The 25,146-nt window shown below is 45.3% G+C and overlaps 1 protein-coding gene across 1 annotated transcript in view; it reads left to right on the top strand.

Moving 5' to 3' along the window:
* The window catches only part of LOC138528064 (guanylate cyclase soluble subunit beta-2-like), a 309,889-nt gene that overhangs the window by 265,855 nt on the left and 18,888 nt on the right, over positions 1 to 25,146 (top strand). Inside the window, exon 15 of the mRNA XM_069639510.1 lies at positions 21,486 to 21,640. Coding sequence (XP_069495611.1) covers positions 21,486 to 21,640 — 155 coding nt within the window. The remainder of the gene's footprint in view (positions 1 to 21,485; positions 21,641 to 25,146) is intronic.

Below are 25,146 nucleotides of genomic sequence, written 5' to 3'. Positions count from 1 at the left end.
AAGTAAATACTGTGTACTGGGGAGAAGAAGGTGGGGAGTTTAAAATGTTCTAGGATGAGGTGTATCCCTAAGAGTTGAAGGATTATGTGTTAAGTTTGTTATCTTAGGGGGGAGGTGTGTTGTGTTTACTGTAACTGCTGTACGGAGCCTGTACTGGCAGCCTGCGCTGCAGTCAGCATACAGCTTGGGCACTCGTGCCTGTGACAGCCACAAGTGTGTAGTTTGAATCAGCACTCTTAGCTGACACAGATGCGGCGGCAGAGTCGTTGGGTCGAGCAGTAAGAAAGGTGGCTCAGGTGTGGCTCACTGTGGCTGTAGGTTTACCTTATTAAAGGTACGTTCCTGTTCTGCTGTGTCTCCTCCCATCCTTTCCTCTCCTATGCAGAACACAACAGAGCTCTTTCAAGAAGGAATGAACTGACCCACTCAGCTGCTTCATTGGAGACCACAGCTGAGTCCCTTGCGCGGTTCAGCAGGAGGGAGTGGTCAAGAGCATCAATAGACGCCGATAAGAGCAGCAGCATCAGAATACCCTTACGATGTTCCTCAGAAATCTTCAAAGGAGTATCCTTAATGGCCATCAAGGCCACTGCCATACTCCGAGAAGGCGGAATTCCGACTGTATGTGCCCCATTTGCATCCTGGTTTCCAGATGATCTTGGAGTTGTAATTTAGCTACCTTGTCCAATATGTTTAATAGCAACAGAACATTCAATATGGCCCTCTAATTAGAGAAATCGTACGGCTCTAGCAATGGATTTTTCAACAGGACAGTGACCTAAGCATGTTTTAATTTGTCTCGGATAAAAGACGTTCAAAAGGAAGTATTAATAATCTGTGTAATAATATTAATAATAACAATTTGGCATTTATATAGCGCTACGAACCCTCAGGTATCTGAGCCTTGCTTATTATTACCCACGGTGTGTGGTGCTCATTTATCGACCTCGGAAGGATGAAACGCTGAGTTTGGCGCTGCCGGGATTCGAACCTGCATCAGCAGGCTCTGCACTGATGTCAAAGCGAGCGCTATACTCGCTGTGCCACTTGACCGGCTTAATTAATTAAGGTGGCAGTACGTCAGCACACAACGGGACAGTGTGTGGGGATTAGCCCCACTATAATATGTGTTGTCTCTGAAACTGGCAGGTCTATCAGATTCAGATCATTTAGAGCACTCGTGGTAGTAGTGGATTTGATGTCCTATGGCTCTGAGTTCAGGCTCACTTAAAGGACTGATGGAAGAGATAGAATACTAGCCAGGATGCTCTTAATGTTGGCCTATAAATGTATTAGTGTCTGGTTGCACAGAAAAAGGTTCAAGGTTGCCCCTGGACCGACGGTGTGCTCTCGTTACTCCCTAATAGCAGGTTGAATCAGAGTTCATGACCTGGTTTCAGTCATTTCAATACAATTGAGCCAGAGATCTGAGTTTTGTCACTCACTATCAGCCAGCTCAATAATTTCAGAATGTGCCTGTTAACCTTGTGCAGGTTATTTGAACCACTCAGTTACGCACAACTTTTTAGACACACGCAGGGCCTGATTCATGGTGCATTTTTCTATGGGATTGCACCATTGTAAAACGCTTCTTTGAATCAGGCCCGCAGTGTTTAGCCCTGAAGACGGACAAAGCTCCAAAATGCATTGGCTTTAGGACACTTTGGGATTATCACTGCCTTTTATCATGAAATAAAAGAACTGAGTTACTAAACATGGATATGGAGAATATGGTTTAAGGACTTTAATAATTACATTGAAATTACTGAAACCAAGTTATGAACTTTGATTCAGCTTGCTATTTGGGTGTAACGAGAGCACACGGCCGGTCCAGGGGCAACCTCAAACCTTTTTCTTTGTATCTGATATACTTGTCCCAAGGGTTCTTTCACTGACGTTCTCCGAAGAACTTTATAAAGTGTTGAATTGATCATTTGAGTAAAGAGAGGGTAATATTAATGGAGTGAAAGGGTGGCCACTCTTAATCAATTTTAGTATCTGGTTGCACCACCCACCCGGGAAAGGTACAGTCTATGTTTTGTGCATTGGAATGTTTTGTTTGTGTAAAAACTTAAACAAGGCCTCAGGTGAATTGGCAGCCTTCAAGATCTTCTCTGAGAGTAGGGACTTCTTCACCTCGGTAATAGCCCCTTTATATTTGCCTGTTGGCATTTTAATTGAATGCAATTTGCCCGGTTAGGATTTCTCCTCTATTTGCAATCCAGACCTTCTTGGTTCTTCTTTTAATAAGCTCCAAATCCTCATTATACCAGATTTCCCAGATTTGGTTAACTTTAATTACCTTGCTTTTGGCGGGAGGGACCATATCAAGAGATCAATAGTGGAGTTGTATGAGTCCACATGGGTAACGACATCTGTGCATTCCAGGAGGGTTGTAGATGCTTCAAGTTATTGAACAACGTAAGCATTTTCAAAACATTGGCAGTTGCTTTCCAATTATCCACCTGCGGCATGATCAGGCGTTCCAATGCGCATATAAAAGAAAGAATGGTGAGGTTAGTCTATTCGACCCAAGTTAACGACCCTTCCACCAGGGTAACATTGTGCGCAAACACTCCTTCATGTGAGTGGCCTTCAACATGCGTGTGCGGAATGTCCATGCAAGTAAAACCTAGATCTAACAATTCTTGCTAAAGTTCAGATGCAAGAGAGTCCCTGGGGCCATGAAACTCGAGATTAAATTCATCCACTAGTATTATGGGTGTGGTGATTTTAAATTGAGAGGCGAACATACCAATAACACTACCACAGAACCGATAGACATATTTTGGAGGTCGATATATCATCATTAAATCAATCACAAACAAAGGTTCAGGGAAAATCTCCACTTTTAGAATTTCATAATTGTGGATGACAGGACAATGAGCTAATTTAACTTTTATGGTTTCTTGATGAATAAAGGCCATCCCACCTCCCCTGCCAATTATTCTATTCTGATGTGCCATGGAGTATCCTGCTGGAAGAGTTTCTGCAATGGCAGGTCCAGAATAATCTTTGAGACTGGTTTTGGTAATGGCCTAAAAGTCTAATCTGGACTACAAAAATCAGATCTCAAAGTTCAACGGCATGGGCCTGAATATAACGGGCATTTAATAATACCCATCAAAAGCAACTAGTAAGTGAGGTAGGCTTACTCATCACTTTTGTTTTCCTAATATTTCAGAAGTGTGGTCCTGTTCTGTCCCAGGATATGGTTGTTTTACCAATTAGGGGATCTGGAGAATCGAGGCTGCTGAGCCATTCAAGTTCCGTTTGGCTCCGGAATCTGCTAGAACAGGCGAGCCTGCATAATGATAGATAACCTGTCAGAGTACTATGTGCAACATGGTCAGTGGCACATCAAAACGTCTTAGCCTCAGGAAATTGCTTAACAGACAAGCAGACGGGAAAGGGGACCGTGACCTGCTTGAGCCTTGCATCAGAAAGATAGTAATGAAATGAATAGGACGCATCGAAGGCCTTCGGGACGTGACATGCGGATAATTGTTTCAGCTGTGTCTAACACATTTGAATAAGAAAAGGGACATTCAATGTCTGCATGTCCAGATCCAAACACTTAGATATGACCGTAGGCCCCTGGTAGCTATTAAAAGTCATGATACAATACAAAAAAAAATCTAAATAATCAAGAAAAATATAATGGAGAAAGGGGAGGAGAAATCTACTCAATGCTTAATGTAGCTATATCATGGTCACTGAGTAGGCGATAGATATAAGTGATCTCACTCTGGAAGCCTCACCAGGCGAAACAGGCCTCATGCCTCAGCTGTGGAGTTGGGAGGAAAGCAACATTGCATTAGGTGAAGTCCGGAGGAGAGGGGAGGAGGAAAAGAGCATCAAGAAGTGATTGGAGGAAAGGAGGAGAGCGTACATCAGGAGGATGGTGCGAGGTGAGAAGAAGGGACAAGTGGGAGGAAATAAAAGGAAAAAAGAAAACATATGCAATAGTGGAAGAAGGGAAACCAAAGTAAACAGAGAAGTGAAGAAAAGGTTAGAGTGAAGAGAGCCCAACCTAAAGATTAACAGGCATGCCTAGAATGGGTAGAGGAACAAGGATGCAGTGGAGCATCGAGGAGCCAGTGTCTAGCAAGGAGGGAGCGGAGAAATGAGGGAGTAGGAGAAGGCAAGTAGGTATGAACATGTGGTGAGACTTCTAAGAGGAGACACAGTGGGCTGTTGGGCACTCGAGCCAGGATCCTGAGACTGTTGGTGAGAGGCCTAGAGTGGAGCCTAAGAGATGGAAGCTATTAGTTAACCTCCTACTTGATCAACATTATGGTTCCTTTTGGGGACACGGGACCACAGCACCAAGACCTTGCTTCTTTATGTTGGGAACTAATTCCCCGGATTAGAGATCATGGAAGGTTGACCATCTCACCATACCTAAACAGTAAAAGACCTCTCCAAGAATGCAGGATAATCAAGAGAGTCTCCCCAAAAGACTGTGATTGATTTGAGAGTCACAGGGAGAACCCAAAGGCAGGGGAGATGTGGGAGACCTTTAGTTTGCCCACTTCTCATTTGATTTTTGGATACCAATTTTTTTCTATGATAGCATTAACCTTTCAGAGTACAGAAAACAAGCAATACCAGGGCCTGAACCAGACCATTTGTTGCTCCCATTTTTGTGACATGGGCATTTACATATGAGGTTCTCGGGGTGGAGGGAGTGCATGTAGGTTTGGACACTAATCAAGATATAGAAACTGAGTGTGTTATAATTAAATAAAGAGCCGTTCAGTCAGTGCTGTGTCCAATCCCTTCTGAATCCTACTGTCACTTCATGACATTTCACACAAAGTGCTATGCATACATAGCTATAAGCAACTCTAGGTGCTGCCCTGTGATAATGAAGCTCAATATGAAACACTTTTGTATAGGCGCATTATAAATGCCATGTCATATCATATCATATCAATCTCTCTTGCATACCGTGTAGAAAGAAATCACATTCTGAAAAGGTATAAATACACAACTTTGCAAGAGAGAAAAGGCCGGAGGGCACTAGACCGCAAGTACTGGGCGCTTTGCAGGATGGTAACACGCCATATTATATCTGTTGGCGTCCAAGTCAGCACAATGATTCATCGTGCATGGCATTGTGCCTAGAAGTGGGCAGTTGGAGCGGGTCAAAAGCAGATTAGATGGTTATAGTAGCCATTATATACAACAATGTTTTTGGTGGTCCCTGAACTGGCTGGCTCCAGGTGTCGACTCAGCTAATTATTAGTATTTTGTTTTTTAAAAACATAAACAGCCTTTGGGGGGGGGCAGGGGGTACGAACCTGGGCACTCTGCTACAGAGAATGACTCACTCTGCCTGTCAACCGAGTGCACATAACTCATTGGCTACCAAGCCGTGAGGCTATTGGATGACCTAAGTGTGCATAAGCTTGGACTCCATGGACTGTATGATTTTGTACTACAGTACCTGTCAATGGTTATACAAAAGCAACAAAAAAAATGGATAAAAACGAAGACCAATTCAAAAAGGCGTTGACAGGAGGGGAAGAGTCAAACCCAGCTCCCATTGCTGTGCCTTTTTCTGGAAGCGAGCATCTAAACTATTTCATTACTAGTGCCATAACCTTGAAACCCACAGAAGCATATTTAAACTTCAACATGGCAGGGCACGTCCTCATATATAACTATGCTCTCAGATCGGCCCAATCCTTCTGCATAGGCAGCTGAGTTCCTGTCGAGGATCAGCGGGGAAAGGGTGGAGAGGTCCCATTAGTTTCTCTTTAGATCTTTTGGCGATGGAAAAAAGAAGTAATTCAAGCAAAGCTTGCTTTAAAACAATGCAATTATAGCTGTTATTTTTGCCCAAGTTAATGGTACTGGATTTATCAAAATCGGAAGGATGAAGGGCTGAGTCAGGATTGGAACCTGCAAATTGCAAACTGGTCCTAAGTCAGAGGAGAATGCTTAACTCTTGAGCTAACCTCCCAGTGCATAATGTTGACCACTCCTCACTTTGGCATACTTTGTGTGGTGGTGTTGACATATAATGAGTGGCAGCTCAACAAGAACTGCTTTTCCTCCGAGATGTGGTTCTGTGTAGGTTCAGTTAGTTTTATTCTGAGCCCCTCTGCAAAATGAGGTTGTCATGGACAACTCAGTTCTGTCCTCTCACGCCTGAGACTTGTGTGGCGGGTTGGCATGAACGCTACACTGAGGCCAAGGCTGATTATATGTTAAACTCTGGCGCTGGGTTATAGGAAGGAAATTGATGCCATTCTGATGACCATTAATAGCTTTATTCAATTTATAAGCATAAAACCATCACATCGTATATTACAACTAAAATCACAGTTCAGAATAAAAATAAATTGATTCAAATATACAAGTCATATTAAAAATGGCAGAAAAATATAACCAGCATTTAATTTGTCCAATTTAACAAGTGTCCGTATTATCAAATTCACCAAATCAGAAAAGAGAGCTGGCCCATACTCTTAACATTTTGTTGGCCAGTTCTTATTTTCCATGGAACTGCAAGAAAAAAAGCAATAATCTTGACCTGTGTCATGTCAGAAGTCGACTTAGATGTGCAGGGTTTCATTGGCTTGGCTTATTCCCGGAGCCACTAGGGGTGGTATTAAACAATGCTTTCTTTGGGGGAGAAGAACAGGAAATGCTCAATTGTTTCATACTGGGAATTATAGAGGCAGCATCTTGCTGAAATTTTGGAGTCCCATTTAGTGGTAAAAACTTGTATATGTAAAATTCCTACCCTTAGTATCCACATCAGATAGCTTTCTTTAGGTTCCTGCTCATCCATATAGGATTCACAACCTAGTGGGAATGTTGAGTCTAGATAGTGTTTGGACAAGCTTGCCTTCTGCCCCAACATCACTATCTCTTCCTCACACAAATCCTTGTGGTAAGCATTTATAAGTGATTTTGTAACCTTGCCATATTTTACAGGGGTGAGTCCCAAAATTCGGGCAGGCTTAACTTTGAAAGCATCTGCTTGACAAACTTGAGCCAAGGCAGTTCTGCCCCCTCCCTAGTGAATTTAACACATCACTCAGAACCTCAAAATAATCTTTAAAATCAGCAGCAGCTCATCTCAACCTCCTAAATATTAGGGAAATCAGCTACCTCTGTCCTTTCAACACCACCAAGCATCTTAACCACTCCTATCTTCACTAAACTGGACTACTGTGCCAGCATCCTCTTTGGTCTCGCCAAATATGCTGTCTGTCCTCTTGACAAGATCTTTAAATTTGCTACCAGGACTGTCTTTGAACTCCCTCACGTCACACCTACTTCCTCTTACCATCAACAGGCTGGATGGATGATGATGCAAAACCGGGCCAGATTTAAATGTCTTTCCTGGTGCACAAGTCAATCTACGGTAAGGCACCACTGTATCTATCTAACCTCTATCTAAATCTACAAGCCTTCTCGTAATATTCCCTCTGCCTCTGTGACTACCCTTGTGGCACCGCGCCTTCCTTGTGCTTCCTCTCGCTTTGCTTTTTCTCTCTACTTGCTCCATTTGCATAGAATTCCCTTGGTGTCCAGTCATTAATTCGAAAACAAAAGGATCAAATGCAATACATTCGAGTCAAAAGGACCGAAAAAAAGACTGAATGCCTTTTATTAATGTATTTTATTTTGTGGTTTTGGTATAGGTAAAAATAATGGTTTTTGGTCCAAAAATGGTGGTTGGGGGTGTGACCTCCCCCCCCCAAAAAAGTGCATTCAGTCTTGTTTTGTCCGGTCCTTTTGACTCGAATGTATTGCTATTCGAACCCTTGTATTCGAATCTTTGACCCTAAACCAATTCCCTTCCTCCAGACATCTGAGAAACAGTTGACACTGATTTGTTCAACGCCAAAATGAAAGCCTACCTCCTCGCCTCTGAGTTATCCTCTTAACCTAACTCTGTCTGTCTTCGAGCTAACATTTCCCTCCCCTCTAACCTGCCTCTGTCACTCACTTTCTCTGCTTCCACTCTAACACTTCTTCCATCATGGTCACAGCCCTAAGATAGCTGCTCTTACCACCTACCTTCACTTAAAAATGTCTGATGTTGATTGTCCGCAATCTATGTAAGTCCACCCATGCATTGTCCCCGGTGACTGTTTCATTCACTCCCCACCACAACCTGGTCAGAATGTCCCTTAAACTCACCCCCATTGTACGTAGCTCACTGCTTCATGTCAAATCTGATATCTATTGTACGTTCTTTTGCAATGAAAAGAGCATTGATCTTCTTGCATATAAATCTAACTAAATACAATTGTTATTTCAGATCTTTGTCCAGTACAGTAGGGGCTTTAGTTATATCTTAGATGTTATAGCCCACCAGTCCAGCTTCCTTTTTGTCGACATGGATGGTGCAGAACAGGGGAGCGCTAACTATCTGTTTAGGAACTTGTTTTTTTTCCGATCTAGGGCCTTAGTAGAAGTTTAGCTTTGTCTTTTATGCTTATTGTATTGCTGAAGCAGCCCCCGTTCCATGAGGCGTGGCTTTGCCAGACTGTACACCCACACCAACTTTGCCTTTTGGTTATTTGTACACCTGAAGTAACCCCCATACCATGAGGCGTGGCATTGCCAAACTGTACAACCACACAATTTTTGTCTTTTATGCTTACCCGTACACCTGGTATAGCCTCCCGCTCCATGATGTGTGGCTTTGCTGGAGTACGCCTCCATGATCCACCCACACTTTGTAACCCTTTATGCACGCTCTTGCCTCTGTATACTGTCAATTTGCACTTACTGTAACTAGCCCCTATATATGCACTGTTATAAATGAAAACATAAATACAAATAAATAAATAGCCCCATATATCAGATCCATATACTGACACAACCTGACAACTATACACCTCTAAGGCACTTGATATGACACGTCCGCCTATTTATTTAGAGAAGTTTACAACAGCCTGCCCTTTCCATGCATGGGTCATTGTACTCCATTTCAAAATGGATTTTCCAGTTAGCATCTCTGTCGATACAAATTCCCAAGTACACAAATGAGTCGACCATCTCGATACTCCTGCCTCTGATTGTAAACTTAGGATGTTTTAGTCTCTTGGCTCTCAGTGGTTGACATAACATCATCTATGTTTTGATACCTTTATTTTCAGACCCTACTGTAAAGACTAGAGGGGGGTGTCTGTACTCCTGCTCTCTATATGGTAGAGGAGAGGCACAGAGGACCTCAGCCAAGATTCTCTATTATGGTAGCAATGGACGAGCAATCAAGGCCTAGCTTCTCAGGAGGTGATGCAGGCTGGTTCATAAGTACAGTTTTGTCCTCAAGCCCCCACAAAGGAATGTCCACACACTGTATTAGTTAAAAAACAATCTTTATATAATTAATGTTCAGGGTTATAAACACAATCACAATAACTCACTTTATGCTCAGTTAATCTACAATGGCAAATATGTACAGTTCTAAGTGGTACCACAATTATTATCAGATTTCATTAAAGTGCATCAACTGTACTCTGGTTAAATGTCCCACAAATCAATTAATAAAGGTAACCAACAATAGACATAGGAGGAAAGCAGTTGGTTAGGACAATTGGCAGAATACTGGCCATTACCACTTGACAAAGTTCTGTGTGGAGATCCCCCCACCTGGGCAACCTGCAAAATAAAGATATATCACAAGCCCAGTTCATATATTGTTCATTTAGTCTTATTTCCTTATACAATGTTTCTACCACCCCAATGTACCTGGAATAGCAGATTTCGACGACGGGTCGTCGATGGATCCTTCTTGAGCGGCTCCCTTTAAAGCAGGAGCCACGGATCATCGAGATCCCTCGAAGAAAGTGAACTTGGCATCGAGGCGGCAGCTTCGGTCCCAGCTGTGCTCGTCGAAGACAGAGCGAAGACATCCTACAAGGAAGAGGAGTGCGGGGCACCTCGATGTCAATAGTTCAGGACCGCAAAGAGTTTGTGAAGAACTGTGGCCCAGCAAGGGCGTCGAGTCGTCTGGCGTCTCTACGGTCTTTGGGTGGCGGGAAACCCACCGGCGGATGCTCCTCGGCGCATCAATGGCCTGGTCTTCTCCATTGGGATAAGGCGGGCGGCGGTGCGGATGAGCGCGTCTGTGAATCAAAAGTCTTAGGCGATGGAGCGGTGCGGCTCCGGTAGTAGATGGGTCGGCATCAAGCGGTCCCCGCTTCTGGGCAAGACGGCTTTGACGGGCCTCCAGCGTTTATAGCAAACCTGCGAACCCTGGTCGACGACGGTGGATGGAATGTCTGGTGCTTCACTTCTTTCTCCTTAGCGGTCCCCGTCTCCGGTCGGCAGCCTGTCGAGGGTCTGACTTCCAGGTAGCTTTGGCGAAGGTTAGCGGTGCTCGATGGTCCCTCGGAGCACGGGAAGAGGGCTCCTAGCTAGGTCCTCTCTTGGATCAGTCTCAACGTCACGGCGGCTTTCAGATTGCGGTGAAGGTAACAGCAGTCAGCCTTCTTCTTCGGGCTCGGCTTCGAGATTAAGCTTCAGTTTCAATGTCAGTTTCAACTCCAGTTTCTGAACGATTTCTAGCAGTGAGAGGCCCGTAGATATACTAGTTGATCTCCCATTCATTCTGCTGGGTCACACTCAGGCAACCAATCACTCAGAAGGGCATTCAACAGTCAGTCAGCCAATCAGGCGCACAGTGCATTCAGGCCATTCTTCTCCATCCAGACACTCACAACACAGAATGTGGATTTGGACAAGTAAAATGCCATTCAACACTACACACTGCATTCATAACAGTTTCGGGCAGGGTTGTCTCAGACATTGTGTCAAACACCGGATACCAGACATCCACAACAAGAAGTGTATATTCGTCACACACTCCATTCACCCAGGTCCCACCCACAGGTGTACCCACAACATACGGTCATTAGGGAGGCTCCAGCAAGTCTGGTCGGCACTTCCCCACACTACCATATATGGAACTTCCACCCAACAGCCAGTCAGGGGGAAGGGACAGAGTCAGGGCTTCCCGGGACTTCGGGAAGATCAAAGTACCAGGCGATGGAAGGCAAGAGGCCACGGGGGCTATTTTGTCTCCATCAGGAATCTACCGATTCCAATGACAGGGCCTGGGCATCCCAAAATGGAGGACGCTCAGGGCACCAGTCAATTCAGCACGGAGCTGCCACCAGCCCATACCCTGCTCTGTGGGCCACACACAGGTGCCCAAAAGCATACACTAGGGGCACAGGGTTGTACCCCCACCAATGGGTGCCACAAGGGTATCCCATGGGTCTGTACACCAAACCAAAAGAGAGAGCTGCACCGCCAGGAGTCCCACATGAACTCCTGCACGGAAAACACGACAGAACACATGATAAAAACCAGTAAAGGACAAGTATGCGGAGGCCCTGTGCCTCTGATGCATTTTCAGCATCACACCTATTCTTCCGCTAGATGTGCAAAAGTAGCTATTTGGCACTGTTGACCGGATAGCGCAGATAGTGGTAAGTGCTCTAGAAACGCCTCTATATCGGAGTAGATGCCACATCATAATTTGCATAGATGCTTTCATAAAAAGAGCAGAATACTTTGTTTACCTCAGAATGAGTGTGGACCATTGCTCCAGACATATCCTGCAACAATGAAATATGGTGGTTTCCATTGCCCGCTCCCTTTCTGCATGGTCATGAAAGTTGTTAAGCTCTGTCTTAATGTCACCCAGATCAGTGGCGGTAGGCAGCGATGTGTATTGTTGTTCAAGCTGGTGAAGTGTGGTCTCATTATCTTGGATATCTCGCCTTATCACCCTCAACATCCCGGCTTCCTTAGCCAAAGGCATGCCATAGATATATACTTTAAAGCCCTCCCACAGGGTTGTGCTGGAGCTGACCGAACTCACATTGGTCTCAAAATATTCCTCCACACATTTCCCCTTTTCGTCTGCGAATGCCGGATAGGACAATGCCTGTGGTTTAGATCTCCATTTAAGCATCCATGGGTGCCTCACTCTATCCCCAGTACTAAGTGTCAATGTCATTGTGACTGGGGAGTGGTCGGAAAAGGTATTGGTTGTATATTAGCAGTTTCTGTGTGCCCCAGAGGTCACCATATACCAACCACATATCAATGCGTGAGTGGGAGTCATGTACCATAGAACAGAAGGAGTACATACAAGACATTGGGTTTAGTAATCTCCACGCATCTACAATCCCCAGGCTGGTGAGGCATTCTAGTATAGCACCGCTGGCTCGGGATAAGTGTTGGGGCCTACTCCCAGATCTGTCGAGGTTTATATCAATGATAGTAGTAAAATCTCCTCCCCACAGTATGGGAACCAGTGGATACAATGCCAAGAGATCTGCCATTTGAAGATAGCATTTGGGATCATCTACATTGGGTCCATAAACATTCATCAATAGTACCTCTTGACCTGGTAGTTTGCCATGCAATAGTACATATCTATCCAGTGGGTTTAGGTGTGCCATTCTATGTGTATATGGTATCAATCTATGAATAAGTGTCATGACCCCTTGACTTTGAGTGGAATATGTTGTGTAGTAACGTTGTGTATCCCAGCTTTTGGCGAACCTATCGCAGCCACTTTCCAGTGCATGGGTTTCCTGCAAAATAATATTCGGGCCATCTGCCGTACAACATATAATTGGAGGCTACGCATTTTAACATGGTTGCCCAGGCCAAGCACATTCCAGCTCATACACTGCAGTGTCTCAACCGACATCCAGCCAGTGCATTGAGTATGTCTTGAGCCCAGCATGGGCGTATCGGGAGCGTTGCACAAAGATAGTTACCAAGGTGCACCACCATTCTAAAGCTATAGCGTACATATCAAGCAAATTTTGTATTTGACCCCCAAAGGAATCCACCGCCGCCCCCATCCCTCTCCCTCTCCCAATCGGAGGAATGAATACCCCAACCCCAACAACCCAACAACGTTTGCAGCTTTGCATGGGGGGCTGCAAGCCGATTCTAGCCCGGCCCTCACACAGCCTCGCTTACATCATGTAAATCAGTTTGCAGGTGAACATTACCAACTGAAAATGATTTCAATTAAATGACCGGCAGGGAGCCACTCTCTAAAGCCACAGTTAATGAACTTCTAGATAGTCTTAGTCATATCTACCTCCCAATGCAGGATGGCATCTGAGGCTCTTGCTTGATGAAGTGGCGTTGTATTGGCCTACCCAGGAAACTGGTCATCAACAAACTTTGTGGCTTCTTCAGGTATGGTGAAAAAATATATCTTTCCAGAGTGCTTGACCCGTAATTTAGCTGGGTATAGCATCGCATATTTAGCGACCAAGTCTCAGAGTCTCTTCTTTACAGCCATGAAGGGTTTCTGCTCCTGCTGCACTGCAACCGAGAAGTCCGAGTATAGGTGGATCCTGCTGGAGCCCAGGAGCAATTCCCCTTTGGCCCTCGCTGCCTGCAACAGCGCATCCCTATCACAATGGTTTAGTATTCAGACTATTATTGGGTGGGCGGGAGCCCCAGGCCAGGATTTGGGGGCAAGTGATTGATGAGCCCGTTCTACCGTGTATTGTGGTGACAGCTTAGGGGCATCCAATAAGGTGAAGAGAGTGCGGTCGACAAAGTCTTCCATGAAGCCATCAATGTTGTCTTCAGGCACCCTTATTATCTGCAAGTTGTTGCGCCTCTGACAGGATTCCTGGTCATCGTTCTTTTTACTGATTGCTAGCACTTGCTTTGATATTGAGGTGATATTGCCCCTGAGTGTCCCAATATCGTCCTCAGCAACCCCCACTCTGGTCTCCAACTCTGTGATGCAACCATCTGACTTATCCATGCAGGACTTAATGAAGCTGATGGTGACTCTCATATCATCGGGTTTGGTATGTATAGCTGTGTATACTCCATCATGCGTTGCAATTCGCTAGGTTCTTTGGGTGGCGACACTCCGCATCCACTGCCCTCCGCTCCATCCTAGGCCCTGGATGCGGCCTTGGCATACATATTCATGGAGGATTGCCTCTTTCCTGTGCCTTTAGTCTTATTGCTCAGCAATGTGTCGAGGGGAGTCATAAAGGTTGTGTCGCGGGAAGGGGGGAGGGATTCAATGCTTTAGGGAATGTATCAGTGTCTATCACCACTGCAGAAGTAACTCCATTCCTGAAGTTAGGCTCCCTGGGGTAACACAGAGGCAGGAGGGGCAATGTGATTTCCAGGTAATGGTACCCGTTTAGATAGGCCTTAATCAACCAGGGGCACAGAGCCCAGTATCTACCAACCGCAGGAGGGGGGCCGCAAGGCATGAGTCTAGGTGCCCCCAATGTTTTCAGATGCAGATGTGTCCCTCCCAGTAAGGCGCAGGGCACTGACCATGGGGCAACTGGATTATGCGTTGTCACCTGCCACAGTCGTCGTGTAAGATGTCAGGCAGAATCCGAAGCCCGGACCCATTCCACCACAGGGGGTCCGGAATTGACTGTGCAGTCGTGGGTAACCTCCCCAGGCCACCGCCCGGATGGCAACACCAGCTTAGCCTTCAAGGAAGGGCCCCAGTGCCCCGAGTCCCTCAGCTCACACAGTGGGCTTTGTATAATGTAGGCCTCGGCCTAAGGCTAGATCAGGCTTCAGAAGGAGGGGGGCACCGGGCACCAGTCACTTACCACGGGGCCCACCTCAATGGGGGGCCTGGGCAATCGTGGTCTCAAGAATCAAGGCTCCTCTGTCGCAGCAGGATCAGTGGGCAGCATTCCGCCACCAGGAGACTGCAGCCACACACACCAGCCCATCAGAGCCACTCCAACAGCTCCGTTCCTCGCAGCTGTGGGGGTCGCGCAGCCGTGTCGCTGGGGGATTCTGGGTCACCGCAGGTCAGCTGATGTAGGGGCACCACCAGCAGGGACAGACCTGAAAGTGGCAGGGCCGGCAAGAAGAGGACGTAGAAGGATGCCTTGCACTCTCTGCCTGCCAAGCAGCTCAGTAGGATATGGGCCGAGTCAGCAGTGCCGGAGTCCAGGAGGCACCCAGATGTAGAGGAGACCCAGGGGATCGTATTGCGAGCTTGTCAAGGCTGGAAACTTCACATGGATCTACCGGGTATTTCATGAGAGGGGCCGCGCAATTCCGTGTCTCTGCGCACCCCAAAAACACAAGTATTGTGCTCTGTGAGAGTCTTGGGCTGTGGAGCTCAGATCTCAGGCAGCCATTTTCCATTGCGTGCAACAGCGCCCCCAAGAAAAAGATTTCAGTGATGATGGTGAATTGTTTTGTTTCTTAATGAAATACTTTGAATTTTAGGAACACCACTGAGGAAACCAGAGAATGTTGCAGGGAGTGGGAGGTAACATATTAGTATGAGACAGAAGAAGGAAATAGGTCTGTAATTCTGCATATGGTTTTGCATACCATGCGTAACAGAGTTATTTAATCATACAAAGGTTAGCTCTCAGTCCTTATGGAAAAGCACTGTTAATCAGAGAGATAGGTAAGCATTTTGTATATTGGTATACATGCCACACTAGGCATGTTGATATTCTCATTTATTTTACCTGCATTTCAGGTCACAACACAGTTTCCCAGATCCACCGAGGGAGCAGAGATAAGGTGACCACAACAGATTGAGGATCTGTTTACTAGAAGGGGTATGAGGGAAGCATTGCATCAGGTCTGGGATAGGTCAAAATCATCCCTTGCAGCTTGGGGAATATATCAGGGTCTACGGTTGAATGGCTGTTTTGGTTGATTAGACTGTGCAGCAGGGCTTATCATTGGAGCATAATTGACCAATACCAATACAAACATTGGCAAATTGCACGTGATCCGGGACCCTTAGCACAATGACTCGAGACACAATGACTCAGCTCATTTTCAGGCTACCCTCGGCCTCCTCTTCTCCTGCCCTCATCTCTGACTGTCTGTCTGCTATCCAGGAATGGTGTGCTGCCAACGACCTCCGCCTTAATGCTAGTAAGACTGAGATTCTACTCATCGGCACACCCACTCCCTCCTTCCCTGCAGCTCTCTGGCCAGCCTCTCTTGGGCCTCTTCCTGCTCCTACCTGCAAGGCAAAAAACCTCGGGGTCATCTTTGACTCCACACTCTCCTTCTCTCCTCATATATCTGACGTCTCTAAGAAGTCACACTAACAGCTGCACCTCCTTAGAGGTATTCTTCCCTTCCTCTCCTTCCCCCAGAAGCTCACTGTCTCCCGAGCCCTGGTTCTCTCGAAGCTGGACTACTGTAACAGTCTCTATCTTAATCTGCCTGCCTCCACTCTCCGCCCTCTGCAACTCATCCAGAACAGAACTGCGAGACTTGTCCTTGGCCTCAAGCCCAGGGACCGTATCTCTCCAGGACTGAAATCTCTACACTGGCTCGCAGTGGCTGCGAGGATTAAGTTCAAAACCCTCTGCATTGTCCACAATGCCTTCTGGGGCCTGGGGCCTAAATACCTGCAACTCTCTCTTCCTAAATATCTTCCTTCCCGAGCCCTTCGCTCATCCGTCTCCAACTCCCTCAGGGTCAGCCGCTTCTCGAAGAAACGAGCTGGGGGTAGATCTCTCTCCGCGGCAGGAGCCTCCCTCTGGAACAGCCTTCCTGCCTCCCTGAAACTCTGCACTGAATCTGATACTTGGCCACTCTCACCGACCTCGGTCCTGGACCCAGCCACTCTCCACTTGCACTGCCTCCCTGGCAACCCCTGCACTGCGGGACTGTCTCTGTATCCCTACAGCCCCCCCTTCCCAGCACTTGTCTGCACTTACCTTGCACTTGCCACCACTGTCCCTATTTATTTATTTATCTATTTATTTCTATTCTACTTACCTTGTACTGCACTTTTCCCTTCCCCCTACCCCTGCACTTGCGCGATCTGAATGACACCTGGCCTAGTAGGATCGTTGTCTGTCCTCCCCCTGTACCCCCTCCCTGCCTCGTCGCGCCTTGAAACACTTGTGTATAGGCACGTTACAAATGCCATATCATATCATATCATATCATGACATGCTAATTCGGCTAATAAAAGGAACTGTGACATCAGGGAGAATGATGAAATAGTACATTGCCTGCGAAGAAGTACAGGGTTACTTAAAAAGTCCGCTCCTGACCATCAAAGAAGATGTATTACACAACAGCTGGCCAGCAATCCTTGATAATGATTCGAGAATCCCAGAGACCTGAGGCCCTTAGGAGACATGTGGAAATACAAATGCAGTGGATGGTGCTGTGAGCGCAGGACGTGCACTTTCAATGCCAAACGTCCCATAAAAGGAATATGGGCATTGACTAGCCTGTGGACAGGCTGCAACTGGGACTGGGCCACACACAGAGAGATATGAAAAGTGCAGTCCCCTGGGAATCCCTTGCAGTATTTAACTTCTGCCCCAGAGACAACCTCTAATTTATGGCTAGGTATTGGTTCCAGTTGGGAACTTTGGTCCTTACAAACTCCTCAGCTGACATCACAGGTATTATTGGTACGAAACAGGGTCTATTGGAAAGAGTGCACACCTGGCATTACTTTGCATAGTAAATTGTGGTATGAGAAGATGGATTTCCGTGTGAAATGTGTTTGTGTCTTCTCTCAATATTCACTTTGTTTTATGGACCCAAAGTCGACGGTTAGATGTTTTCTGTCTTACTAAAGTAAAGAGGTTGGTAAGCTTATGTACAGAGTGTCAATCAAGATGGCCTTCACGTTTATCTAGACGATTTGATAATTTGTAGCAATTGTTACCAGAAATATGAAAGATAGCAGATGTGAGAAAGAGTTTCCAGGTATTAGAGATTATATTTGAAGAAGAGAAGACGGCTTTTGAAATAGCCCATCTTGCTGCCATCTTGTGCACTCCATACGCTGTCATGTATTGAATTGGTAATCGCAGTTCTGAACAGCCTTACCTCACCGCTGCTGTGTTTCAGTTACTCTTATTTTGTTTCCTAGTAGGGATAATATTCTGCTGCCACAGACGTTGCCAGAGAAAAAGTGGGGCCTTCCAGGCACAGTTCTATAATATGACATTAGCATTTATAGCCATTCTTTATGGTGCAGCAGCTATGGGAAGAATCTATACAGTTACAAATGGAAGTGGAGAATTTGATCACAATACAAATGGAATACAATGTGTTGCCTTAGTTTGTTGTTTAGGAGAAACATAAAGGCCTCTCTGCACTGGCCCAGTTCCCATAAAATACTCCTCCTGTGATAAAAACAAAGAAGTTAAGTAAAAACGGTTGCACTGAAAGTACAAAAGGGGGTAAAGTGGGGATATGATCTTTTGAAATAATGAAACAAGCAAATACATGAACGCACAGACGGCGGGTAATGATGAGAGACAGGGCTTTTACATTGCAGGAGGGATCAGGACTGGCCTATGTGAACTTCAGCAATGAATAATTCCGGCCCTGTGATACCGTGCCCCTCTGTTTTTTTTCTTTTTAGAGGATTCAATGGGCCTCATTACAAGTTTGGTGGCATCTCAGTAGTAAATCTGCTGAGTTACCACCAAACGGATATACTGGTACTGCCACTTAGCCCGGCGGAACTACCGCTGGATTACAAGTGGTGGTATGGTGGTGTTAGTCACTCCATGGGGATTTTGGCGGAATTACCGCTGGTGGTCATTCTGCTGCAATTGTTGTTTTTTTTGCAGTAAGGTTGCAGAATTACCTCCAGTATTTTGCTGGCGGTTTTTATTGCACCCCACCGCCAAAGTCATAGTTCGGTGATTCGGTAATGCAGCAGTAAAGTAGCCTGTTAATGCTGCATTACCGCCGTTTTTAGCCGCACCGCCAAACTTGTAATGAGGCCATTAGGTGTCACTTTTCCTGGTTGGCTGCCAGTAAAACTTGATAATGAACACATGCGCAGTAGTGAGAGACAGATATGTTCCATCCCCTCCAGGTTTACTGGAGCAAGGCCTTGGGCCTGTGTCCAGCGAATCTGGCCGGCTGAACCAGTACAAACAATGGACAGTTATCAGGCATGGGAAGTCATCACAGAGGTGGAGAACAAATGCCGTCGGCCGATTAGTCAGAACCATGAGGACTCACCTGGCAAGTAATCTCCACCCAACAGGTTACGCCTTCCAGTAAACGTCACTTCTATTCATTCATGAATATTGAAATAGGACTACCTATTTTTATGAATCATTTCATTGTTTGGTGCGAGGTGGAATAAACAGGCTGGAAGACCTAGGTGGAGGTTTTCTCAAACCGTCTGGGGTCAGGTGACTGCACGACTACAAAGATAACAGGCCTGGAAGGTGGGTAGGGTCGTTTCTAGGTTTAGTCTGGGCTGTGATGCTGTGCTCCTTGATTTGCAAGCCAACAAATAAATCACTTCTGTTTACCATCTATCCGAATTAAGGTGTGAGCCTGGTTTGTTTGACAGTTCGCAGCAAAGGTCCTCCCTGCAGGAGCTCTGGTGCCTTGAAGTCCTGTTTGAAGAATGTGAAGAAAAAAAACATTTGATAAAACACCTATTGTTTCACTGGAAAAAGGTAAGGTGGTATTGGGTCTCTAAAGTGCCCTTTCCAAGGTACCAAACATGTACCTCACTCTGGAAAATGAAATCTGGGCAAGGAGCAAACAAAGGGGCGGGGTCTTCCTAAAGTTTACCAATCAGGACAAAAAGGTGTCTCCTAAAATCGTATGTTCCACTTTGACAATAGGCCCACAAAACTGGGGAAGGAAAAACATACAGTGTCAGTGGGCCACAGCTACTCACCCGAGAAAAAAAAGTCCAGAAGCTCAAACACACAGATCCTCACAAAATAAGCACACAGCACCCTCCATTCTGCAATGACTGACACCAGTCCCCAGGCAAAAGCACTGCAAGCATTGTGTGAATGCATCTGTCCAACAAAACAGGACAGAACCAGAGATAAGGAATGGTATCACCTGGAGACAAATCAAATAGTCTCAGAAGAATGCACCACCTCAGCAGAGTCCTGTAAGGCCTCCAGAAAAAAATGTAAAATGAAAGATGAAGGTCCCGGCACAATTCTCCCAGAGGAAAGACGGCTACACTGTGATAAAAGATGAAGGATGCAGATGAAATGATGTTGGGTGATGGGAAGAGGTAATAAATATTGCATGAAGAAACTGGTCCTTGGATTTGAAAATGTATGCAAACCTAAAGACCTTGTCAATCCACAGTGAAATCCTAGAGCAAGCTCCAGGAGTTCGACCACAGTGGTGGTACATGACAATAAGTTCTTGCAGTACATTTTGGGGTTAAACAATGCAATAGCCATGCAACTCAACTGTGAGCAAACAGACACAAGGGGAGTGTTGTGCTGCCCAAGCCCGTTTTATGTGGGCCTGGGTTTTGGGCATTGTTGAAAGTCTCTTGCAGAGATTATAATAGGGGCTCTTTAGGAGTTCCCTGGTCTGGAAAAAATGCAGATAAAAATGCCAGTAATTCCGGCACCAAAATGTGCCAGTGGAGGCAGTGAACTACCGGCAGGCCTGACCTGCCAGTAGTTCAGGCTGCTACCTGCAAATAAATGCCAGAATCACTGGCACTGGTACTACCGGTGCCGGTAATTCCAGCAATCCCATACCATGGAGTCCTATGGCACTCCATGGAATGGGAATTTACCGTCATCTCTGCCGCCCGTAATATCCCAGTAACACAGGGATATCGGGCAGTGGAAACAGTAAGGAAGTTTTCTAGTATCCCGCCGGTATACTGGTGGGATACCGGCAAAACTGTAATGAGGGCCATAAGACCTCACACCAAACAATCATACAGCAGGAGTATTGTGCATTTGCTGTCTAGGGACAGGGCCTGGTAGATCAAAGCCTGCAAAAGTGCAGCAAAGCACTAAGGTAATTGCGTTCTCTGCTTCTGGATCCCTATTTACACAGCAATAAACATACCATGATGTTACAGCCAACCAGGAAGGCTTTTGTGCATGTTTTAGAGACATAGTTGTTCCATAAATGGATAAAACATGTCAATGTTAATAAAAACACAGTGTTATTTCCTGTGTGGAGATATGAAGATATCAGTGCACAGAAGATAGATTTATAATCTGCATGGTAAATATAGGAGGAGCTATAATTCTTTTACTTGCCAATAATATGGGTGTCATAGGATGGCAACAGATAACTAAAGTATAGAACAACTAAGCTTAGGGACAGTGATTGAGGCACTATTATCATCTTAAATAATGTAAGGAACTTCTCAACATTTAAGTGTGTGTGCATATTTTTCACCACTGTTTTGTCCTCGTTTGAACATTAATTCATTACGTGTTTCTCCTTTTTAACAACATTGCAGCAAATTGTATTTCTGTTGAGGTATGTGTCTAGATAAGAGATTGTAATGCGTATTTGATGTCATCAAGCAAAAGTTATACCTAGAACATGATTACCCAAATAATGAAAACATAGCACAGGTACAAGGCTCACTGTATTTTGGTATATGTCAAAGCTCTTGATGGAGCCTGTGCTCCCTGGTATGTGCGCTCAGGAACATAGGGGTCATTAGCAGTTGTTGAAATGTTCTCCCTGGTTCTTTCTCGCAGATCAGAGTTGGGATACACACAGGACCAGTCCTGGCAGGAGTAGTCGGTGACAAGATGCCGAGATATTGCTTGTTTGGAGACACTGTCAACACAGCTTCGCGAATGGAAAGTCATGGTGTTCCTGATAAAATACATCTCAGCCCAACTGCATTTCGGTACTAATGATAATACAAACATTGTATATATATATACACCTCCATAGCGCACTAGTCTTGGAAAGTGTGAGACCACCAAATTATGCGGGTTCCATGTGATAATGTCCCCTGGGGAACATGTTCCCTGCACCCCTATGAGCCTTACCCCAAATATTCTAGGACCAGTACAACTTTCTATTCTAACTCCAGCCCTAGAATATTTGGGGAAGTGTTTGATTTTCATGGGAGTGCAAATTTGGGGCATTGTCGCCCGCTGGCGACCTTTTCCCTGGCGGCATTATCACTAGATACCATTATGGGATGCCGATTTTAGGCATCTGGTCGGCTGATAAGGTGAAAATATTTTAGACATGTGGCGAGGGGCTCCTCATGAATTGATTTGTTCAAGCAGGGTATCTTGAAATCAATGCATTATTTTGATGACAATTAATGGAGGGCATACAGGGTCTTGGCAGTTTTTGTAGTGTGTTGGTAAGAGTTCTGGCATAGCTGACATTGAAATAATTTGGGTAATCATAAAAGGGGAGGATCCTTCCCTACCGCTACAGATAATAGTAGGTAAATGTTGTGATAATGTTCACTTGTGGAATGAAGAACAATTCATCATCAAAAATGACACTCACATTTCGGATATTTGAACTGAAGTAGGGGAAGGTCCTAAATGCAAAGGCAAAGAGAAAGGTAATCAGCAAAATCAGAGTTTTAGTGCTGTTTCAACAGAGGTGGTTTGCAGCCCTTTAATTGTGAATATGAAGTAGGCTGGTGACCACCAAGACCATCATGGAAGTGTAGATGTAGCTGTATAGCATCAGCATACATGTGGAACCTCATGTCATAGCTATTTAGAATTTGAACTATAACAATCATATATGTTAAAAAAAAAAAAAGGTTTGCAGAGAGTGCTGGCCCCTGGGGAACACCACTGCTGATCAAAGACAATAAGAAAATGACCAGCTTGACCCGATTGGAGCAGTTGATAAGAAACAAGGTGAACCATTTTATAGCTGTAATGTCCATGTCATCCGCCAATCGGCTTTTTAGGATATTATGTTCAACTATCTCAAAAACAGCTGTGATATCCAGCAGGGTCAAGGCACCAGTATCATTTTGATCACTTTCATGTAGTAATGCCGTTCTGATATCCAGGAGTGGACCCATTGCCTCCATGAAACCAAGAGGTTCTCCCTCATATGATCATGTGTCTCAAATTGTGCAGATAAGGGAGACCAGAGAGGGGTGTATGGCTTGCCAGACGCTTGGGATTAGCCATAATTATTTGTAAGTAATTGAGCTATGATATTTTTTTTTAGTTTTGCAGGAGCTTCACCCAATCTTATTGAATCATTAATGTGATCAGTGATCCGTGGGTAATGTAAGAGATGTCCAGATTTACCACACAATAATTGGAAAGTCCTAGTTTGTTGGCATGGCATTAATGAGGTGGCAATAGAGGCAGGTCTCGCTCTACACTCAACATTTGTGTCCGAAACAACTTCATTGATAACAAGAATCATAAGATTATTGAAATGTTCTTAATACTTTGAAGAGGCTGAATGGCTAGCTCGAAGAAGGAATCTGTACTACGATATTGAAAATAGGATCCTTTTCTTCTGTGGATCACCTCCTTCTACTTTCAGGGTGCAGTTGTGAGAGATCGACACACAGGTGGCATTTTTGTTGCTACAGACTTTTATTAAAGGAAAAATAGGGTTGGGGAATGGCCTCACCAGCCCTAATGTTAAGAGGGGTTTCCCTGCCTCAACATAAAACTTAAATGGGTCTGTCAGGATGTCAAAATAAAGATAAATCGACTACTATGTTGAATCCCTAACTCTCGCCCTCACACTTATAACTAAGTATAAGGTGCAAAGGGGTTTGACTGGTCAGCAGGATCTTCTTTTCAGAGTTCCAAATACAAAGGTCTAAATGATGCAAAAACAAAGTTCCACAGGGGTGAAGAGAATGTTTCCCTTCTCTTGACGTCTCACAGTATTCACAAGTTCCAAGAGGAAGTGCCTACTTTCCCGTGGATCCTCTTCCATTTCCTTAATGTCCTAAAATAATATCTCCATTCACTCAGCTTTGTCACAATGTTCACAATCCCAGGAGTTCTCTCCCGTCCCCAGGTTTCTCTTCCTTGTACACAATGTTCTCAATGCCAGGGTGTGTCTCTCTTCACCAGGTTTCTCTTCCTTTTACTCAGCCAACTGGGGTCACTCTTCTCCCCAGTACTGTGATTAAGAAGAGGCGTTACAACTGTTCTTCTAATATGGGTGCAAGTTCCAGACTCGCCTCGCAAACACAATTCTCTTTCCAGGTAGACTTGGTGCATTCTCCTGCCAAGTACCACCTTCTGCAACAACTGTTCTTCTTTATGTGGGTGTGAGCTCCAGACTCACCTGGTTTTAACAATTCTCCTTCTGGGTAAACTTGGTGTAATCTCCTGCCAAGTAGGACATATTGCACAGTCAACCTGGTTCAATGTTCTCCCAGGTACTGTGACTAAGAATGATGAGCAACTGATGTATTTCCTTTTATACTTCTCTTTCTGGGTATGCTTGGTTCATTCTTCTGCCAAGCACTGCCATATGTGATCAAAGATGTAACAGCTCCTTCACTATTACTTTCAGGGTAAACAAGACTCCAGGTACAGATTATTCCCCCTCCCGCTTCTACAATTGCCACCACCTCTTCTGCTTATCAGTGTCCAGACCCTAGGTTCGGGGTATTCTTCATCCTTTCTGTTTGCCACTACTTTTTCTGCTTTCCAGCGGTTCCTTGTCCTTCGTGTACCTGTGTGTTTGATCTGCAAGGGCGTCCACTTTCGCCCATCTTCCTCTTTCAACTGCATGACTCATGGTGCTAGGGAAGGCTTTGCTTGGTCTGCAATGGCTCTGCAGCACCACCGACCTTCAGGAAGCCGTTGCACTGCCAAAGCTTTGGAAGCACCTATAGCCTGCTTCTGCCAGTCTGCCATCCCTTCAACCATCTCAGGACTGGCTCCGGAGCTCCTAGCTTCTTCCTGGGCAATCCGGCTTTTCTCCTGTGTCTGGCTGAGACACTGCCCTTCCTCGTGGCTCCTCCAGGGAGGGCTGGTCCTCACTGGGATTCCTTCTTTGCTTTTAATTCATTCATCAGTTTCAGCTAAGTAGAATAGGCTGGTCTGCTCATTGAGGTTGCGTGGGGTGCTCTTTTGCACTCCATGCATCTTCTTTGTCGTGGTACTATTCTTCAGGATTAGATAACAAATCACGAAGGATGGAGGGGCACTCCAAAGTACAGAAAAGTGGTAAATCTGGTAAATAAACTATGTTTACAAAAAGCATAGAGGGAGAATTAAGTGATCACACTCTTAGCTGATAAATATATTTCAGGTGCACAGGGACTGAAAAGTGTCTCAAGACCACCAGAGACATGTACAGTAATGTAGACAAACAGAACCTGTCATCTGCTGACAGGTGGTCCCTAACGGCACTCCAACAGGGGAAAGCAAAACCCCTACAATA

The sequence above is a fragment of the Ambystoma mexicanum genome, chromosome 7q (genome assembly GCF_040938575.1).
Source record: "Ambystoma mexicanum isolate Mex_15411 chromosome 7q, UKY_AmexF1_1, whole genome shotgun sequence".
Taxonomy (NCBI): Eukaryota; Metazoa; Chordata; class Amphibia; order Caudata; family Ambystomatidae; genus Ambystoma; species Ambystoma mexicanum.
Note: the sequence above shows the minus strand (reverse complement) of the source record. Positions and strands in the feature narration are given on the sequence as shown.